The 21,456-nt window shown below is 34.2% G+C and overlaps 1 protein-coding gene across 1 annotated transcript in view; it reads right to left on the reverse strand.

Annotated features, from left to right (window-relative positions):
* The window catches only part of ADAMTS19 (ADAM metallopeptidase with thrombospondin type 1 motif 19), a 214,333-nt gene that overhangs the window by 129,584 nt on the left and 63,293 nt on the right, over positions 1 to 21,456 (reverse strand). The window contains exon 8 of the mRNA XM_081825619.1: positions 9,818 to 9,861. Within this exon, the coding sequence (XP_081681745.1) occupies positions 9,818 to 9,861 (44 nt within the window). The remainder of the gene's footprint in view (positions 1 to 9,817; positions 9,862 to 21,456) is intronic.

Here is a 21,456-nt window from a genome sequence, read left to right on the forward strand (position 1 = left end):
ACTTAAAAACTTCTCTGATGAGATTTAGGGTGATATCGACAAGTACGATTTTTTTTATATATTGCATGGTGAAATGTGTCAACATTTACAAGATCTGCCCAACTCAGTGAACTAATATTTTCTAACTGACCAACAAATGATGCTAAAAAGCCAAGTACCCATCCATTTTCAAACTACCTATCTTTGTGAGGTCCTTATTTTCCTCAAACACTTCAACCAAAATAACAAATAGCAACATTGTATATGCAGAAGCACATATAAGATCTGCGCTGTCCTTGACAAACCAGATATAAAGAGGTTTGCAAAAATATAAAAGCCATGTCTTCTCGGTATTTTTTGTTTTGAATAATGGAGTGAATTTTTATTAAAAGTATGTTCTTTATGCTAACCTCTGATGAGTTTATTACTGATCATTTTAAATGACTTAAAATATTTTTGAGAATTTCTCAGCTTTAACTTCTAATATGGTGACAACTGACAAATTGTATTGACATAAAAAAAGCCCTTTTGGATCTTCACTAATTCTCAACAGCATAAAAGGGTGCTAAGACCAAAAAGTTTGAGAATAACTGGTTTATAGTCTATACACAATTTAAGTACCTACAAGGAAGCTTCTAAAACTATTGTTTTAAAAACTTGTGGGAGTCGTCATAACTATTAACACCAATTCTCCAGAAAACATTCACAGCACATGTGAATGCTGACAAAGTGAACTGTGTGACCAAGAGAAGCTATAGTGTGTAAAATATATTTTATACATATATACATGTATATATATATAATAATGCTTTAAAAGTTTTTCTGGACTTCCATTTCTAGCAGCAAGACAATTCTGTTTACAACCCTATACATATAAATGCTGAATGAAAAATAATAAAAATCCCCTAAATTCAAGGCTGAGTATATAAATAAGGGAAATCCTCCGTAGGCCTAAGGAAAAGAAAGGAGAATGCGGAGTTCTGAGCTGGCACTAATATGTTAGCTCCTCTGGGTGTTTGCCAAACTCAAAATCAAAGGTGTTCAGGCCAAGTCATGACACTGAGACAAAAAGAGAAACTGTTCAAGGTAAGACGTTGGAACTGAAACTTCTACATAAAGTTATTTCTATCTAAAGTGAGAAGGAGGGGATACCATTTTCCTTTCCCTCAACACAATGAAACAGTAGTTTAGTAAAACAACTGTTCCCTGGCAAAAGGTAATGGCATAAAACCTTGTCTACTTTGACCTAGACTCTCTTTTTAAAAAAGGCCTCCCCTGAGAACATTCATAGTTGGCATATCTAATTTATATTACCTGAATGGTCCAAGGAATACTAACCCAAGAAATTAACTCTAATACTCCTAAGGTATATGTAAATAATTTTTTTTCCCCACAGGTACCCCTGTGAATAAAAATTTTATCTTGAGAAAGGTACTTCTTTTCCAGGCCATACAGGATTCCCACAGATAAAAGAAATTAAGAAATAAGAACTCAAATACAAAATTATATGACTGAGTGACTAGTCACCAATAACAAGATTCAACAAAATGAGTAAATAGGACTAGAACCACAAGAACGTCAGTAACAGAATTATTAGTTAAGTGAATGTTCAAAAGTATACCTTTAATGATTTCAACCTAAAAGAAGAGACTGAATACATGAGGAAGGCTCAGTATGTTATCAAAATGCCATAGCAGAGAGAGAAAAAAGCCAAATGGGGTATTTAGAAATAAAAGAGCTATTGAAATAGAAAATCCTTGATAGCTGAACATATGAAATTATTAAGAAATATATGAAGAGGGGCACCTGGGTGGCTTAGTCAGTTGAGTGTCCGACTCTTGGTTTTGGCTCCGGTCATGATCTCAAGGTCGTGAGGTCTTGAGGTTGAGCCCCACGCTGGATTCCACACTCAGTGGGGAGTCTGCTTGAGATTCTCTCCCTCTCCCCCTCCATTTGCCCTTCCCACCCCTGTGCACTCTATCTCTAAAATAAATAAATCTTTTATTTTATTTTTTTTTTTAAGATTTTATTTATTTATTTGACAGAGAGAGACACAGAGAGAGGGAACACAAGCAGGGGGAGTGGGAGAGGGAGAAGCAGACTCTCCGTGGAGCAGGGAGCCCAATGCGGGGCTCGACCCAGGACCCTGGGACCACGACCGGAACGGAAAGCAGACCCTTAACGACTGAGCCACCCAGGCGCCCCTAAATAAATCTTAAAAAAAAAAAAGATATGTATGAAAAAAAATAGACAATTGGTATAAACTGAGAAACACAGATGAAAAAGTTACCTGGAACACAGCACAGAAAGACAAAGATGGATATGAAGACCAAAGAGATACATAGAAATCAGAACAAGAAGCTGAAATGTGAATTTATTAAGATTTCTAGAACGAATGGGAGATTTTTGTTCTGATTTTTAAAAGTGCACTTGGTAATATCATACTTTTTTTAAAAAATCATTTTCATTGGCAGAAACCTCCTTGTAATCTGAACGTCTTTCTTACTACTAATTTGGTTGACATCCCTTTCCTTTCTTTTCCTTCCTCCCTCCCTCCCTTCCTTCCTTCTTCTTCCCTCCTTCTCTCTCTCTCTCTCCTCTCTCTCTCTTTCTTTCTTTCTCTTTTAATTCATCCTTGATGTATTCTGTTCTAAAAATGGCTGTTGGAGTCTTTGGTTCTATTTGGTACATCTACTTCTTGTTTGTTTCTTATAGATGTTGTTTTTTATATTCTGGGTTCTAATAATTATTGGTTACGTGTGTTGCAAATACATCACTAATTCCAAGATTCACGTTATTTCACATTGTGATTTGCCTTACAATCGATAGTGTCTTACAATTAAGAATTTACCGCATTGGTTTTTTTTTCTCTTCAGCAGTACATTATATAATGGTAAGTCTTAAAAATCAATGACAATAAAGGCACCTTAAAATCCATGAAATATGGTTGTCTTCTACCTCAGAGAAGTCTGTTTTTTCCCCTGGTGTTATTATGATATCTTTTGATACATAGAAATTTCAAATGTGAATATAGTTGAATTTATCAAGCATTTCCTTTATAATTAGCATTTTTGTGTTATTTAAAAAAACTTGTCTCTACCTCAAAAATATAAAATTAATTTTCTATATTTTCTCTTCTAATTTTTTATAAATTCAAACCATGTGATTCATTTTAACTTGTCTCCTTGTAAATAAACTTCTTAACATCATGTGTTCTGCTCTCAGTGTTCTGGTTTCTTTGTCAATTTCCCAAACACATGCAGCTGCCTTGTCCTATTTATCACATACTGTGCTTGATATGTGATAAAACAGATTTCCCTTCCATATTCTTTCTTTACTAGTGTCTTGGCAATTCTTAGGCCTAAGCTCCTCCATAACATTTAGAATCAGCCTATCAATTTTCCTCCAAAACTCCCTTTAGAATTTCTATGGAAATACATTCCATCACTAGGTCAATTTGAGGGAAATGGCCATTTGGTTTCATCTTTAGTCTTTCAGACCATGAGTATAGTTTATATCTTCATTGAGTTATACCCTCTTGATTGAATTATAAAATAGCTCAATAATTTTCCCTATATATCCTATGCATTTTATTATTAGTTGTATTCCAAAGAATTTTATTTTTTCCATATATTTAATAGAATTTTTGAATTAAATGTCCCACTGAAAAATGCTGGTATATAAAATGCAAGTGGTTACTGAATATTGCTTGGATATCTAACACATCACTTTCCTGTTAATTTTAATAATTTAATTGCATATTCTTTATTTTTTGCTTAAATGGAGACAATCATAACATCCACTGCATTTTAAGGCCTAAAATTTCCAATGCACTGTTGAATAGAAACAGTGATAATAAAATCCTCTCTTTGTTTCTGATTTTGAAAGGAATGCTTTTAATGCTTCACTATTTTTCAAAAGATATTTATGCATTTTGTGTAAATATCTTTAAGTAAGTTAATAAAGTTTCTACTTTGTTCTCTTTTGCCAAGAGTCTTTACCATGAATGTGTTTTGAGTTGTATGAAGGACATTTTCTTTATCCATTGTGATGATCATATGGTTTTTATCTTTAATTGTATTACATAGTTACATTTTAAGATTTTCTAATGTTAAAGTACCACTGTATTTCTGGAATAAATCTCAAATAAAATAACCCTACTTGGTTATTTAAAAATACCTTGTGAGATGATATCTGCTAATATTTGGTTTAGAATTCTTTCATTTCTTTCCTGAGAGAAAAGCTTATTGTTTTCCTTCTTACACTGTCCTCTTCAGGATTTGGTAAAAATTTATATGGTTTTAATTCACCTTTTTCTATTCTCTAAAATAGCCTGTATAATATTGGAATGGTCTGTTCTTTGTAATTTTAGTAGAACTCATCTGTAAAATCCTTAGTGCTTGGTATTGGAAAGATTTTAAAGAATTGATCACCTTTCTTTCACTGCTCATGGATGAGAGAGACTATTTTTTTAGTCTAGTCTCTCAGCTAGAAGTGTTCACCTATCGTTAATCATGTTTCTTAGCACAACCCTCATTTGTTGCTCTTTACATATATTTATGTATCATGATACAAATTTCTATTTTTTATCTAATGCAAAAATCATTACCAGTTCTTAAAATAAACTATAGGGTGAGGATTGTTGACCCCCCCAGTCTATAAAGATTTGAGAGCACTGGATTTCTGGATTCCTTCTCTCTAAGTCATGGGAGGAGGTAATTAGTTATTGGAAAATATATTATTTTTCTATGGCTACTGTAATATATTACCACAAATTTAGTGGCTTAAAACACCCAAGTCTACTATCTTAAATTCTCTACATTAGAAGCTTGGCCCAGTTCTCACTGGCTAACATCAAGGTATCACAAGGCTGTCTATACATCTTTCTGGAGGCTCTAGGGGAGAATCCATTTCCTCGTTTTTTCCAGATACTACAGGCTGCTGATGTTTCACTTTCCTCCACCTTCAAAGGCAGTAATGATGAGTTGAAACCTTCTCACATTACATCTCTCTAGGCCTTTCTTCAGTAATCACATCTCCCTCTGACTCAGCTCTTCTGCCTCCCTCTTCAGCTTTTAAGGATCCTGGCAATTCCATTGGGCATAGAAAGACAGCCCAGGATAATCTCCCTATTTTAAGGTCGGTTGATGGGCAGCAGCCTTAATTCCATCTGCAACCTTCATTTCCCTGTGTGATGTAACCCAGCATATTCCCAGGTTCCAGGGCTGGAACCCGTACATCTTTGGGGATCATTATCTTGTTGCCACAGAAAGTAAGGCAATTTCACCAGCAACACCAATAAACAGTTGCCACTTGCATCCAGAATTGTATATTATTTCTCCTGAAATTTGCTAATATCACAGAGTTCACCCAACCTAAGATCTTAAAATTCTGAATTACATTGGCACAATTTTATAGGTCTCTGGTTACAAAATGAATCTCAACTTCAAGAATGTTAGAGAGTGAACATGCATATGTGTTAGAATTGATACTGTGTTGATAAAAACATTTAATAGCATTTTTTCTTCCAGTATCTATATACCTATCCACCAATCTACCAAACCATACATGTGACAAAAACAACAGGAAAAAGTGACTGAGAAAATGGTAAAACAACTTTTACCTTTTACCTTCTAAACAGCTTTTCAAATATAAGATTAATAAATATGTACAAATTATCAAATGAATCATTTATTTATAATATCCCACAACTCCAATATAGCCTAACACATTTAAGATGTACATATCTTTTGCATCAGCAAATGAGCAAAATATCTTATTGTTGCAAAGTTAAAATGCTGATAAATAAGTTTTTTCCAAGTGTATATTTGCCATTTCTTTATATATTTTAATTTATACAATTTTATTCTGTAACTTCATTCAAACGTAGCACTTCTAGCTGTATTGTCCTCTATTATACAAGTATATTACATTATAGAGGAAAGCTGACTCATTATTCTAAGATCTGAGGCAGAGGCCAGTACCACCACTTACTAACAGTGATGCTGGGCAAATTTGTAACCTCTCACAGGAATAAAAGGATGTGATAGAACCCAGTGCATACTGAATGCCAATTAAAAATGAGCCGCTTTTGCAAATGTTACAGTTTCACAACATTCTGTGGGGTCAATAATATAGCTTCTATTGCAAAGGTGAGGAATCCAAACTTCCAATGCGTTAAATAATGTGCCCACGGGCGCCTGGGTGGCTCAGCTGGTTAAGCGACTGCCTTCGGCTCAGGTCATGATCCTGGAGTCCCGGGATCGAGTCCCACAACAGGCTCCCTGCTCAGCAGGGAGTCTGCTTCTCCCTCTGACCCTCCTCCCTCTCATGTTCTCTGTCTCTCATTCTCTCTCTCGCAAATAAATAAAATCTTAAAAAAAAAAAAATTTAAAAAAAATGTGCCCACATCCATGTAGGTAATAAACAGCAGAAGTCTGATTTAAATCTGGATGTCTGACTTCAAAATCCATACTCTGTTCTATTCTGTTTTCTTCACCTATAAAGTAATAATGATAATAAAAGAGTTTGGATTTTGAAGGAATTAAGTGAGATAATGTTCATTAACATGTTGCTCAAATTATAATGCATAGCCTAAGTCTAACCATTGTTTCTAAAATACAGGCATTCTTCTTATGAATAATTCATGTTAATACCATAAATTAAAAGTTTTGCCTGCTGTCTTTCCTCTCTTACTATACCTACTAGGAGACGTTAGGGAAATTGTAATCTTAAAGTCATCATTCAGGCCTATATTATCCACACTAATAAATAGAAAATTCATATTCCTTTCTCCTTCCTCTCATGCAAAGTGTTCATTATGTAGTATCCAAAGTGAAATGGGCTTCCTTCACATCAGTAATAGATAGAAGAGGCAAGAAGGTATATGCTGACTTAAGAAAATCATTTGACAGGTGAGCCTGGGTAGCTCAGTTGGTTAAGCAACCAACTCTTGATTTTGGCACAGGTCATGATCTTGGGGTCATGATCTCGGCGTTTTGAGATCAAGCCACACATTGGGCCCCATGCTAGGTGTGGAGCCTACTTAGGATTCTCTCTCTCCCTCTGCCTGTTCCTCTTCCACCAGCCCCCACCTCCCCCCAACTTGTACGAGCTCTCTCTCTAAAAAAAAAAAAAAAAGCATTTGGCAAAAATACACCCCATAGTATTATATAAGGAGATTTGTATTTTTTTTTATTTTTTTAATTTTATTATGTTATGTTAATCATCATACATTACATCTTAGTTTTTGATGTAGTGTTCCATGATTCATTGTTTCAAAACCAAAAGACAACTGACAGAATGGGAGAAGATATTTGCAAATGACATATTAGATAAAGGGCTAGTATCCAAAATCTATAAAGAACTCATCAAACTCAACACCCAAAGAACAAATAATCCAAACAAGAAATGGGCAGAAGACATGAACAGACATTTTTCCAAAGAAGACATCCAAATGGCCAACAGACATATGAAAAAGTGCTCAATATCGTTCGGCATCAGGGAAATCCAAATCAAAACCTCAATGAGATACCATCTCATTTTACCAGTCAGAATGGCTAAAATTAACAAGTCAGGAAACGACAGATGTTGGTGGGGATGCAGAGAAAGGGGCACCCTCCTACACTGTTGATGGGAATGCAAGCTGGTGCAGCCACTCTGAAAAACAGTATGGAGGTTCCTCAAAAAGTTGAAAATAGAGCTACCATATGACCCAGCAATTGCACTACTGGGTATTTATCCTATAAGGAGATTTTTAAATGTGTGTCAGTGAATACTTTATTGAGCCCTAATCTCTTTTGTTTTGTGATACTAGAGATTGAGAGCTGTTAAGATGACCTGCAAGCTACATATGTTTGTTTAACTTTGGGAATAATTCATTGAGGAGTTTACCTGCTTCCTCTTAATAATAGCAGAAATTATTAATATTGCCCCATATTCTTTTTTCCTTATAAATGAGTATATGAGTATTAGGGAAAATCTACGTCTTATGTCTTACATCACAAGTTACAGAAATAAAAACCTTAAGTTGGTTTAAATAATAGAGGTATTTATTAGCTCACACATTTGGAAGCCCAGAGGTTAGCCCAGGCCCCTGGATGAAGGATGCAGTGATTCAACAATGCCATCAAGAAGGTGACCCCAAGAATCTAAGCACTCAGAAATAACGAGAGATCTCAGGAAGGGCATTGGACTTTCCAAATCCTATGTTATAGTATTTAAAACCAGTTTCTACCAGCTCTTAATGGACAGGATGGATAGAGAGAGGGACTGATTACAATGCTTTCCTGATGAACTCTGACTGTCCAAACACATCAAGGTACTTCATCATTCAAATGTGCTTTAAACCAGAAAATAAGCTTCATAGATAATATATATCATGAATATGTATGCTATTTTCAAATAACAGATTTAGCAAGATGTGAAACACAGTCATAATCAAAAGGAAATTTGTTTGCCTTATGTTAGCACTTGCTTTCTTAGGCTGTGCATCCACGCTAGAAAGAGGTGGTTAGCATGCATAATTATGGGAGATACTGCCCCAGCTGCTGATTTCTCTCAGGTACTCGTTGAGGCAAGAAGTGGATCTACCTATATTAAAGAAGGCTTTAGGGGCAATATAGTTGTTTAAGTGGAGGAAAAGGTAATTGTCTTGATACAGGATTCATCAGTAATTCAAAGCTTCTGTGGTTAGGTTGACTAAAACTCTACATCGAGATTTAATTTCTGGAGATTCCGACAAGAAGAGGAGAAAAAAAAAAAAAAAACTGCAGGAAGCAGGTGAGTTAACATTAGAAAGATCATCCCTAAATCAAGTCAGCTTTTCCTTGGGGGTCCAGATCTTTTTATGCTATAGCCCCTCGTGAGCCAAACATTCCTTTGATTCCATCATTAACTGCTTAACACTATTATAACTATTTTCCACTTACTATCTCAGATTTTCATCACCCATGGTTGATGAGAACTTAAGATGATGGAACTAGTTAGGATGGATTTTTTTTAAACACCTGTACCCCTTTATGCTGCTTTTGCCCTTTTTGGGTTGCTCATCTTACCAAGAACATATGACACATCAAAGATGGTTAAGCGAAAATACATCCTACCCTACAGAAATAGACCCCACATGACATGTCAAAACCAGACCATGACTCTTAACTATACCTTACCAATAATGCCTTATTATATACAACTACATGATTTTAAACTAATATATGTATATAGCAATATAATTAATATATGGTTATTATATAAATACAAATAAGTAAATTATACAGATATATCACTTAGGTTAGCAAATATTTAGCCATTCTCTCGAAGAGCTGTGGTTTCATGAATTCTACTGGCTGTATGTTATATTTTAGGAATTTTAGATATCCAGGACAAAATACAGAAAATTTACTACTTCATATATAGAAAATCCTCATTCGCTGGGGAAATGAGATGGAGTTTCTTGACACGGTCTGCAAAGAACTTCAAGCATACATAACTCAAAAAAAAAAATTCATTAGCCTGAAAAAGGTCAATCATATTGACATTAATACATTTTGTCGAACCTATGGTACATCTCTGTGATAAGAAAATAAAACTCATGATATTCTTAAAGCATCGTTTAAAATTTTTCTCCAGTATGTAGTATATTTATGTCTTTAGGCCGTGTCATTAATAACTGAAGTGCTGACCAATGATTAAACACATAGGTTGGAAATACATACCTCCGACTTTCTAAAAAAATTCCATTAAAACCAACGCTCTCAAATAATTTCCTATATTTAAACAAATGATGTGTTAAAGGTGCCTAGAACTCCTCAAAAGTGTAAAAAATTTTACGTGCACTCACCGACAGTATCACATGGTTCATCTTTGTGAACACAGAAATCTTTCCTAAAAAGGAAACAGAAAATGGAAGTAAAAATAAACTTTTCCAGTCAATAGAGATTATGAGACTCGTTTTTGATAGTTATGTGAACAATTGAACCATATACTTTATCTCCAAGAATTTAATAGAACTGGGAAAGTAAGATTAACTAAATTTTAATTCTAAGAAAATATGAGAATTATTAAATTTTTAATGACACATTTTTCCTGGTATAATCCTGAAGCATGTTGCCTTATTTCATTGAAAATATTTCAAAAATTGGGCGCCTGGGTGGCTCAGATGGTTAAGCGTCTGCCTTCGGCTCAGGTCATGATCTCAGGGTCCTGGGATCGAGTCCCGCATTGGGCTTCCTGCTCCTTGGGAGCCTGCTTCTCCCTCTGCCTCTCTCTCTCTCTCTGTCTCTCATGAATAAATAAATAAAATCTTTAAAAAAAATATTTCAAAAATAAAGTTCTATCTTGTTTTGAATTTTACAGGATTTCATTTTTTTATCACAAAAAATAGTATCTGGTATTGGGACATGGCTTTCTATTTGACAAATATTGTAAGATCTCTGCTTCACAGGCACAAAAATAATCTCCAGATAGAAGATTCAAATGTAAAAAATACAGTTTAAAAGAGCAAATATTTTGGGCGCCTGGGTGGCTCAGTTGGTTAAGCGACTGCCTTCGGCTCAGATCATGATCCTGGAGTCCCGGGATGGAGTCCCGCATCGGGCTCCTTGCTTGGCAGGGAGTCTGCTTCTCCCTCTGACCTTCCTCCTCTCATGCTCTCTGTCTCTCATTCTCTCTCTCAAATAAATAAATAAAATCTTAAAAAAAAAAAAGAGCAAATATTTTATATCGTAACATTGGCAAAATTTTTAAAAGACTGATAGTAATCATTTTAAAAAGGGCATGAGGAAATTAGTATTTTTTACACAGGCAGGGTCTAACCATGAAGAATATTCTACAATTTGCTATTTGAATACTGTATCTTGAAGAGCTTCAGAGACCAACTATATGAAAGCACAATTTTATCTACCTTTTGAATTTTACCAGCTATGTGACCTTAGGCAATTTACTTAACCTTCCTATGCCTCTGTCATCTCTACAAAAAAGAGGGGGTAATAATGACATCTATCTACCATGTAGGTTTATAGTACAGATTAGGTGATTTAACATATAGAAAACATACATACATACATACATACACACATTTATTTATTTATTTAAAAGAGACCACAGGCAGGGGGAAAGGCAGAAGGAGAGGGACAAGCAGACTCCAAGTTGAGCAGGGAGCCCAACATGGGGCTCAATCCCAGGACCCTGAGATCAACACCTGCGCTGAAGACAGATGCTTAACTGACTCAGCCACCCAGGCACCCCCACGTATATAACACTTTAATGTGAGTTTAGTGAATGTGTTGGATAAGTTAACACACAGAAAACTTTAAAAGAATGCCAGGCACCTAGTAAGCTCTCCAAAATTAGTTGTTGATGTTTTTGTTGTATTTTGTTGTTCTTGCGGCTATTTCTATACTATAATTTAAGCAATTTCCTACTGATAAGCAAAGATGTTTAGATCCTACAGAATTTTTACTATTACAAACAATACAATAATTAGTCTTTGTGTGTGTGTGAGGGAGAAATAAAAAAAATTGTTATTTATTCCTCTGTTATAGCCATCTGAATGCTGTTCTAAATGAAAAATGATGAAAATTAAGTGCAACACTCCTGTCAATTTCACCAATGGCATCTACTTTGATGATTACAATGGTTAGTTTTCAATTCACATTTTGCTTGGCTCATCAGGAGCAGCTGTGATTTAATATCTGTGCATAGTTTTGTAAACGTGCCATGCTCATTTAAAATGTAAAGAAATAAACAAAAAACCCAACTCTTAAATATAGAGAAGTGGTGGGTGCCAGAGGGCATGTGGGTAGGGGGAATGGGTGAAAAAGGTGAAGGGATTTTAAGAATACGTGTATGGTGATGAACAGTGAGTAAGGTATAGAATTGTTGAATCACTACATTGTACACCTGAAACTAATGTAACACTGTATGTTAACTATCCTGGAATTAAAATTTTAAAAACGTATATTCTCAAATTGTTTGGAGCAAAGCTATACATGTGATCTAGCTATATAACCAATTCTGATATAAAACTGCTTAAGAGAATGAGAAATTCTGAATTTATTTTTAAATCTGTTACTGAAAAAGAGGTGTTAAAATTCCATTGTGGTTATACATTTATTGTTTCCTTCTGATTCTGCTGATTTTTCCTTTATGTTGAAACTAAGTTATCTCTCTGAATTTTTAGAATTTATTTTGAATTAGTTTTTACTATTGTATAGAAATCCTATGTACCCTAATGTTTTCTGAGTTAAAATCTATTATGTTTGATATTAACAAATACTAATATATTAGTAATACATTGAGATTTGCTTGGTATTATCTTTTTTCCTTGTTCTACTTTCAGCTTTCATTTTCTCTAGGTCTCTTATAAACAGCATACAGCTAAAATTATAAAACCTATTTATATAACATAGAAGTGAATTTAATATCTTATTATGGATATATTTGGATTTCTCTATTATTTGTAAATTCTATTTCCCAAGTTATACTTTTGTTCTTTTCTTCTTTGTTTTTCTCTTCCTTCCTATCTAGTTTTATTTTCCTTTCTCTCTCTCTCTCTTTTTTTTTTTTTTGCGACTGCTTGAAAAGTCACATTAGACTGTATTTAATTTATGGTTACTTCCACATTTAAATTACATTGCATTAGTTTCCTATTGTTGCTGTAAAAAATTCCACAAATATAATGATTTAACATAAGTGTATTATCTTACGGTTTCAAAGTCAGAAGTCTGGATTTCACTGGGCTAAAACCAAGGTATCAGCAGTATTGGGTTCCTTCCGGAAGCTCTAGGTGAGAATCCATTTCCTTACCTTTCCCAGCTTCTAGAGGTTGCTGTACTTCTTTTTTCTTTGTTTTTAATATTTTATTTATTTATTTGTCAGAAAGATTGAGAGACAGAGCGTGCACAAGCAGGGGGAGCGCCAAGCAGAGGGAGAAGCAGGCTCCCCGCAGAGCAGGGAGCCCAATGCGGAGCTCAATGTGGGGCTCGATCCCAAGACCCTGGGTTCATGACCTGAGCTGAAGGCGATGGAGCCCCCCAGGTGCCCTGAGGTTGCTGTACTTCCTGACTCACAGTTCCCTTCCATCCTCAAAGCTGGAAATGGTATCACTTGCTCAGTCTCTGCTTCCATCATCACATCTCCTCCTTTGACTCTCTTGCCTCCCTCTTTCCCTGTCACCTGTGATTACATTAGGCTCCCCTAGGTTATCCAGGATAATCTCCCAATCTCAAAATCTGAAACATAATCACATCCACAAAGACCCTTTTGCCCAGGTAAGATAACACAGTCACAGGGGCTATGGATTAGAACAGGGACATTATTCTGCCTACCACGTTCACTTGAAATGTCTAAAGTTAAAAATTATCTTCAGGCTCCTCCTGAAGAAAAGATGTCAAATGCTTTTAATCCAACCTCCCTTCAATCTTTCGTGTTATTTATATATGACATTATAATTCTATCTCAATTTTTCTAATCTCAATTTACATTTTCTAAACCATTATTAGATTTGCCCATGTATTTAACAATATATCCTCTCGGTAATATCTTGGATCTTTACTTTCTAGAGAGCTCATTATTCTTTAAGTACATCCTTCAGGATTTCCTTCAGTGAGGATCTATGAATAATAAACTGTTCCAGACTTGGTTGCCCACGTATTTATTCATAATGGAACAGTAGCCAAGTACAGAATTTTAGGTTAACTTTACTGGTCCTCAGCATGTGACAAATATTATTTCATTTCTTTCTAGCATTTATAAATATAGAAGTCAGTGTATATAAAAATATATATATATAAATATACAAATAAATATATATATACACACACAAGTTGGTGATCAACTTGCTCTTCTTTCATGCATTGGGTTTCTGGTTAATTTTTTTTTTTAAAGATTTTATTTATTTATTTGAGAGAGAGAGAATGAGAGAGAGCACATGAGAGGGGGGAGGGTCAGAGGGAGAAGCAGACTCCCTGCCGAGCAGGGAGCCCGATGCGGGACTCGATCCAGGGACTCCAGGATCGTGACCTGAGCCGAAGGCAGTCGCTTAACCAACTGAGCCACCCAGGCGCCCTCTGGTTAATTTTTTATTGAGAAATAAATGACATATAACATGGCTTTTGGTTAATTTTAAGATTTCTTTTTGTCTTTGTAGCTCTGCAGTCCCACCTAGATGTGTCTAGGTACTGATTTTGTTTTTATTTATCTTCTTTGGTACTTGGTATGTTATCTAATTATCTATTTAGCCTATTCCTCTCATACTCTCTCTAGTGTGCTAGAACTCCTTTAGGTGTATTTTTGGTCTTATCATTCTGATGTCTGTAACTCTAAAGCACTCTTTTGTAATTCCATCTCTTAACTACTCTATGCAGCCTTCTGGTAGGATTTCCCGGATTTTTCATCCAATCCACTACTGCTCTCTTCAGCTGCATCTAATCTCTCCAACTCAGAAATTGAGATTTTAAGTATAACTACATTCCTTTTATAAACGTTTTATTTTCCTCAATTTTCAAATTAACTTCTTTCCCAAAAAATATCTTATTCTCATATTTCATTTTTTGGTGTGATCGTTCAATCATGTAAATATGATTTTTTAAAATAATCCCAGCTTTTTAAATTATTCTTTACTGGAATTCCTGGCTCTTACAATGGAAGATGCTGTCATTTTGTGTTTTGAAATTCTCTTGTGAACTCATTTAGTTGTACTTTATTTGCAGTTGCCTTGTGTGGTGTCAATCAAGAGAGGGCCCCTTCAGAGTAGTTTTAACTATGCTTTCAACAACAAGTGTTTCAATGTTGAAATCCTATTTGTGGTAATGAATACCCAGACAAGCTGTTTTTTTTCCTGACCTGGGGTAATGACTGAAACAGAATGCTTCTTGTTGACAAACTGTCCTTGTTTGCTGAGCTTCTACCAGATCCCACTTTTATCAAGGGTGGAGTTATCTAAGGGTTCTGGCTATATGCAATCATTTCAGCACCACTTCCCCACTTTGCAAAGCCTCAAAGTTTTTTCTTCATGTGTTAAACCTAAGAATCCAGATTTTTAGGTCCAACAAACTCCTCTCAGGGCAGCTACCACTTTAACTCAGAAGCTCCACATTTTTTTTCTCTTTCTCTTTCTTTCTTTTTCTTTCTTTCTTCCTTTCTTTCTTTCTTTCTTTCTTTTCTTTCTTTCTTTCCTTTGCTCATCTGTGCATGTAAAAGGATTTTTATTGTATTTTTTCTACAATTCCAAGATGTCTCTAATGGGAACACTTTATGATTATCTAGTAAGTCAGATTATCATATAATTAAAGGAAGTGGATACAACTTGTAACCTACCATATGGTAATTAATATAGAGAAATACATATCTACTGTTAACATTAGAACTTAATGTACATAGAACCAAGCCATATAGGTCTTATTCTATTATTACACTTTATATTATGCAGCTTCCTTTTCCAAACTATTAAAAAGACTGTATAACTGCCTCAATGAGATGTTCACATTGACCTCAAATAATATTTTACTTTTTTTTCAAAGATGGCTTCCTACAAGTGGAGATTATGTTAATTATGAATTATTGTAAAAATTAGTAATCACTACAATACTGCCATTTCCCTTCCACAAGGTTGCAGCAGAAAGAAAATTTGTGTGGACAGCCATGGATATGGACTACAGAATGAAGTAACTTAATATCAACAATTAATCATTATAACTTTTTACTATTCCTTCTGGCAAATATCTGACAGACATGATTTCTATAAAATAGATACAGAATCAATCCTTGATTACTAGAGTAAAGGAGAGAAGGGTAGAGTTCAAAAAAGATGAAACATAACCTTAAGTAATATATTTTCAACACAAGGCACAAAATGGACTTAATATCAACTTAATACATTTAAATCATATTCAGTATTTAGGAATATGTTTACTGTTCTGCAGTTATAAATAGCAAAATAATACAAATTTGATAAGTAATCACATGAATTTCTTCACAAAGAATCACCTGAACTTTTATTATTCCTGTGGATCTCTTAGCTAAGAACACCTCTCTGATATTTCACTAGGATTCAGGGAAGGCAGAAAAGGAGACCCTCTTGCAGGTTATCATTTCTTCCTCCTTTTCTCACTTAATTAATTCCACCCTTAAATATTTGGCTCTGGTTTGTTTTAGCAGCCATGCTTTCTCCTGTCTCTGGTTTATACTGCATATCAGGGATATCTTTGGTCTAGAGAGGACCTACTGCAGAGACCTCTCATTGGACTGCAAGGGAGTGGGTCATACCCAAAGTGCAATACACACAATGCAGTGTTACAATGTGCTATCTACTGATAACTGTGTATTTCCAAACAACAAAAACAGCACAACATATTTTCACTACTTTAAATTTTTAAATGTTTTTTCTCAAATAGGCAATTATTTTTTATTCTGATGAATCTGAAAAAACTAGTTGATCCATTCTGGATATATGAAAGTTGGCTGTTATCACTTGATACATTAATCTTCACTGCACAAAACATCTTTTCTTCTGTATTTAGAAGATAATCTTATCAATATTTGCATATGCCTTAAAAATCTACTGTTCCAACTGAATTAATGCTTTAAAGTAGGTTAATTTTTGTTAATTATTAAAAAGTAAATAGCAAAGAAAAAGAAAATTTCATGAACTAAACAGACAGAATGTCCGTCAGCACTGAGTGTCTTAATATTTAAACCTTGTTTTTGTAAAATTAAAAAAAAATCTTTCTGAAAATACATGCCCAAATTAGAAAGACAACTCTAAATAAATGAGGGAAGACACACTGAAATTTTATCCCATGAAAGTTAATCACTTGAAATACTATACCCTAAACTTCTAAGTTAAACCAGTGTACAGCACCCTTTTCAAATATTCAAGACACAAAACTAAAAACTTTATACATCTGAACAAAACATTCATTGGAACACTTGTTCCCAGGATTATAAGTGAAAATTTTTAAAATCCAAGTGATTGCTTGACAGCCACTGAGGAAGACCCTAACTATCCCCTACTCACCTCTCCACTGAGCAACGACCTCCAAATATATCATATTTCACCAGCTTCTAATCACAGAATTTGCCTCCCCACCCTATCCTGACCCAAACCCACTCTTTTCAGAGGATCTAAAGTGAATAATACAGTAGGAAAATACGAATGGCCCTGAATCATCCAAATCTAGTGGTTGACATTTCTAGAGTTTCCATCCTCACTGTCTTTCTTGATGTGTAGTTTCTCAATTCTTCCTCTGATTTTAAGTACTACATAGAATTTTCTCCCTCTGCCAAAAAATTCCAGAGACACCTCTTTCGGTGCTCAACTTGGGCAAATTTGGTCTCTGTGGCTCAAAACCAACAAAAACTGATGTAGGAAAATATCTCCCCATGGTGGTGGAACATATTCAGAACCTGAATATAACTACTGATGAAGAGGAATGGAAAAGGTTTGCTGACATTTTTATTATAAGTAAATGATCAGATATATTTAGCCCTTTTCTGCATCAGAAGATATAAAAATCAAATTTATCACAGGGATACCATGCCTGGATGTATAGGCTGTGCACTGCTTAATTCTCGGGGTACATTTACATACACAACAATGTAAAAAGTTCCCTCCACTGTTGCGTAGTGCACAACCTAAACAATTAGATGTGGTTGGATTCATTAGGTGCCTCTTATATGCCAAGCAGTGGATAAAAGGGAAGAACACAAAGATAAGTGAAAAAGGCTTCTACTCTGAAGACAAAGAAGAGGGTGACACACAGTCATTTCTGTAATGTGATAAGGGCCCCACAATCAGTGAGTTAGAGGCCTGGGGAATTGTATTAAATAATGAATAGTTCTATTTTGCAATTCCCTTTGCCAGCAAACAAATGGAGAAAGAAACACCCACGACAGATGATACTGAATAATATGGTAATGCAGAAAATTAAAGAATCACATAAAAATCACAATCTTCACCGTAGGGCCAAGAATCACTGAGTGTAAAGTATATTCAGATGTAGATGGAAAGGGATTTTTTTTCTTTTTCTAAACATACAATACATCATATCATAATGCGTGAGGCTGCAACATAGCTATTTGATTTACATAATGTGAAACAAGGGACTTCATCTGTAACTAAACAACATGATAAAACTATGGCAAATGCACTGCTTATTTTCAAGGGCACTTAGAGTCCTTGACCCAGCCAGTTTCTACTCAACAAACAAATGAATAAAGCAAATTATTTCAAAAAAAAAAATGCAAGGTCTTTTCTCCAAAAGCACTGGATGTACCCCTCAGTACTACTGAAGAATAAACTGTGAGCATCATTTTAAAAAACTCTGATCAGACTGTAATTCTTAATCTTCAATTCTTCCATTGTCAACCTCTTCCAAGAGGGCCCAAATAATGTATTTTTAACTTCATAATAATCAAAGTTTTGAGAGGCGGGTGATGGGGGATAGTGATTTGTTTGCTGCCTAGACCTGTGATTATGCAGATTGAAATTCTCTCATCCTTGGCTCGTGTGGGCTCAGCACGCCTGAAGACTGCATCACAGAGTTTCATAATGTGAGTTTATGGAAATGATACTGTTAGAATCTGGCAACTGGGAAGGCCAATAAATTCTGTTCAAGTTCTGATTTATATTGAAAAAAAATGAAATGTAGCCTTTAATTTTCAAGAATGAAGATGCATCTGAGAATAAGTCTCACTGTGCAGTTTTATAGTGCCCTGGGATATACCTATAAATGATTCATTCAGAAATTATTCTATGAGTTGTATCAAATTAATATATTTCTACCATTTGTATATCTTATTAAATTTTCTATCTTACTTGCCAATGGCATTAGTTTAAAACTAACTTTCAGAAGTATTGCATGCACATAAACCAAAAACATTTCAGTAAATATGAGAAGCAAAGCATCATTAACAAAATTAAAGTCTAAATTTAAGAGTATTTTCCAAAGAAACTTATGTCTTCTTCACGATTTCAAGGAGAACTGTGATAGTTACACTAAGAAATCATAGAGTTGATAGCTGAGAGGACATGTTTTGTGTTTCTGTTACTATGAGCCCATAAGCACTGGGTCAGCTTTAAAATATTTACTTCATTGTATCACACAGAACAATTTAATAAATTTATTATGGCAGATAGGTTTGGATTTATGAAAACATTATTTGTTTTACTTGAAACCCAAATTAACAGCTATCTAAAATTCCTTCCTAATGTGCTCACATAACATAACAATGTTTAATAATTATCTAAGATAAGAATATATTAGAAACTAGTCATTCTGAGGCTAGCTTGTCTCATGTGGACGAGACCATGGAATCCATGGAGATTTAAATTTTTATTTTATCTTTCATAACTTCCTTACAAAGCTAAAGATTTGATCACCTTTATGTTTACACTAACTAAAAAGGGAGTCTTCTACTTCATTTACTCAAACCTTTAATTTAGACTTTACTGATCAAATGGTGCTAGGCCACTTAGAATAGACATAACACATTCCCTCTGGTGGGCTGATTTTCATTGTTATGGCACTGATATGGAATGATATGGAGAAACAGGGATCCTTCAAATAAGCCTGATTCCCAGGAGGAAATAAAAGGAGAATTATTAGTCAGCAGCTACCAGTATTTTATGTGTGTATATCCTTTGATAGTTTTTTCCTATTTTCAACCAAAAATTTTTCTATTTTCTATTTTATTTCTATTTATTCCCATGTGATCCAAAAATCAAAAGCAATCTATTAGGTCTTATTCTAAGTTCTAGCTATCAGAGTACAAAAAATTGAAATCAACATTTCTACTAAAAGATTGAAGAGGTGTACAAAGATTTTTTTTTTCCATAAAACATGAAATGACAGCAAAACCATAGCAAAGTTTACCCCTCAACAAAGGCTTCTGCATTGGGTTTTGAACAGGAATCCTGTTTAGACAATGAAACGTTGATTTTCTTTTTTTTTTTTCATTTTTTTACTTTTTATTTTATTATGTTATGTTAATCACCATACATTACATCATTAGTTTTTGATGTAGTGTTCCATGATTCATTGTTTGCATATAACACCCAGTGCTCCATATTGAATGGAGCACTGGGTGTTATATGAAACGTTGATTTTCTATCCATAACTAAAAGACCCCTTAGAAATAACCATGTCAGAATGCATTAGCCACAAATGAGTTTTACATACTTGTCACCTGATGAGATCTGTCTTCCTTCTCACGGTTGTTAGGTGTTCAAAATAATGCTTCTGAGACTGAAGAGGATGATACTCATAATTTGATTACTAATTCATATATTTTTCTCATTAAAATGTAGTGTATTTCTTATAGAAATTTAAGAAATACAAGAATAAAGTTAAAACATTAGCTTATAATCCCACTATCTGGGAATACTTATAGTTAACATTTTAAAGTTTATTTCCTATGTATTCGTATAACTAAATACATTGTATATAACTAAATACATGTAAAATACATATAATATTAGGATCATACTCTCTACATGCAAGTCTTCCCCCACCAATACTGTGATGTTAATTTCATTCCTCATTTCTAATACCACTTTTCTCTTCAAAGTCCTGAAAAAAGAAACTCTTGTGTCCACTATTTTTTAAATATGTTATAAAGGTTTAAAAGCCACTCTTAACTAATCCCTCTTACCTCCCTTGTTGCTAGTTTTCCCTAGCAATATAAGACAAAATAAAATGATGATTCTAGTGATAATTCTTAAATGTGTTAAGATAATGTGGGATGAAATTATAATTCTTTCTAAATTTTTTTGAGTGTAGTTGACACACAATGTTACAAAATTATCATTTTATAAAAAAGGAAAGTGAATTTTAACTATGGGCTGACAAAACTATAAATATAAAAACACTTATAATAATACAACAAATGGTCTTTCTGAGAGTAGGTCTTCCACATGAGTACGAGTCTACACACAGGATCTTACACAATTATTTGTTTGGAGTAAAATTATAGAACATTCACTGTTTGGTAGATATTATACAAGATGTCTTATATTTTTGACCTGGTACTACTATCCTCATTTTGTTGATAATGACAAGACTCAGAGAGGTCATTTAATCAATTCAAAATCACCAGCCACTATTTGGACAAACACAGGTCATTTCTATTTGATCATCTTTCTTACTGAGTTTTAATCTTTTTTATATTTATATACTATATATGTGTATACACATACATACAAATATAATTTCCAATAAAAACGCTTTGGTAGACAGAAGTATTGCCACTATTTTCTCCAATCCAGGGCTTGTCTTTTCATTTTCATATCAATGTCTTTTGGACATAAGATGGTTTAAATTTTGAAGAAGTCCAAATGATTATTTTTAAGAATTTTTGATTAGTGCTTTTCTTGTATACTATCCAAGAAATTATTATCCACCCTATAGTCATGTAGATATTCTCCATTTTTCTTTCTTTTTTTTTTTTTACTAAGAATTTGATAGCTGTAGCTTTCATGTA

This window comes from Leptonychotes weddellii, chromosome 7, assembly GCF_054177405.1.
Source record: "Leptonychotes weddellii isolate Sample4059 chromosome 7, ASM5417740v2, whole genome shotgun sequence".
NCBI lineage: Eukaryota > Metazoa > Chordata > Mammalia > Carnivora > Phocidae > Leptonychotes > Leptonychotes weddellii.